This window comes from Penaeus monodon, chromosome 32 (assembly GCF_015228065.2).
Source record: "Penaeus monodon isolate SGIC_2016 chromosome 32, NSTDA_Pmon_1, whole genome shotgun sequence".
Classification (NCBI taxonomy): domain Eukaryota; kingdom Metazoa; phylum Arthropoda; class Malacostraca; order Decapoda; family Penaeidae; genus Penaeus; species Penaeus monodon.
Window position 1 is genome coordinate 35,485,643 of NC_051417.1, and position 420 is coordinate 35,486,062.

The window sequence follows — 420 nt, forward strand, 5'->3', positions numbered from 1 at the left end:
ACGCGCTCTCAGGATCCCTCATTCTTACCACCAGGTCCTCGAGCGGGGCGTGGGGCTCTCGACGAGATCCGACTCCGAACTGATCACGCAGATGCTGTCCCTCACGCCACCTCGCGGGGAGAAGGACGGACCCGATTGGGGGGCTCGGATAAGGCACCTCATGGAAGCCACGCCCACGGCCTATTCTCTCGCCCTCATGCACGAGGATAAGGTGTACGGGGTGAGGGACCCCTTTGGTAACAGGCCGCTGTGCATTGGGCGCCTCGTCTGCCTCTCTGATAAGAAAGGTAAAGTGTGTGGAAGAGTTTATTGTGGTTATTGCAGGAAAATGTGGATTAGAATTTTAGTGAGTTGACAATGTAAGAGATGTATTAAAAGATGCTTTTCTTTTATATCGTCTTGTGATGGCGTATTCCTGAT

General features: G+C 52.9%; 1 protein-coding gene across 1 annotated transcript in view; it reads left to right on the top strand.

The window, feature by feature from the left end:
* The window catches only part of LOC119593655 (amidophosphoribosyltransferase-like), an 11,670-nt gene that overhangs the window by 8,187 nt on the left and 3,063 nt on the right, over window positions 1-420 (top strand). Inside the window, exon 6 of the mRNA XM_037942605.1 lies at window positions 13-287. Coding sequence (XP_037798533.1) covers window positions 13-287 — 275 coding nt within the window. The remainder of the gene's footprint in view (window positions 1-12; window positions 288-420) is intronic.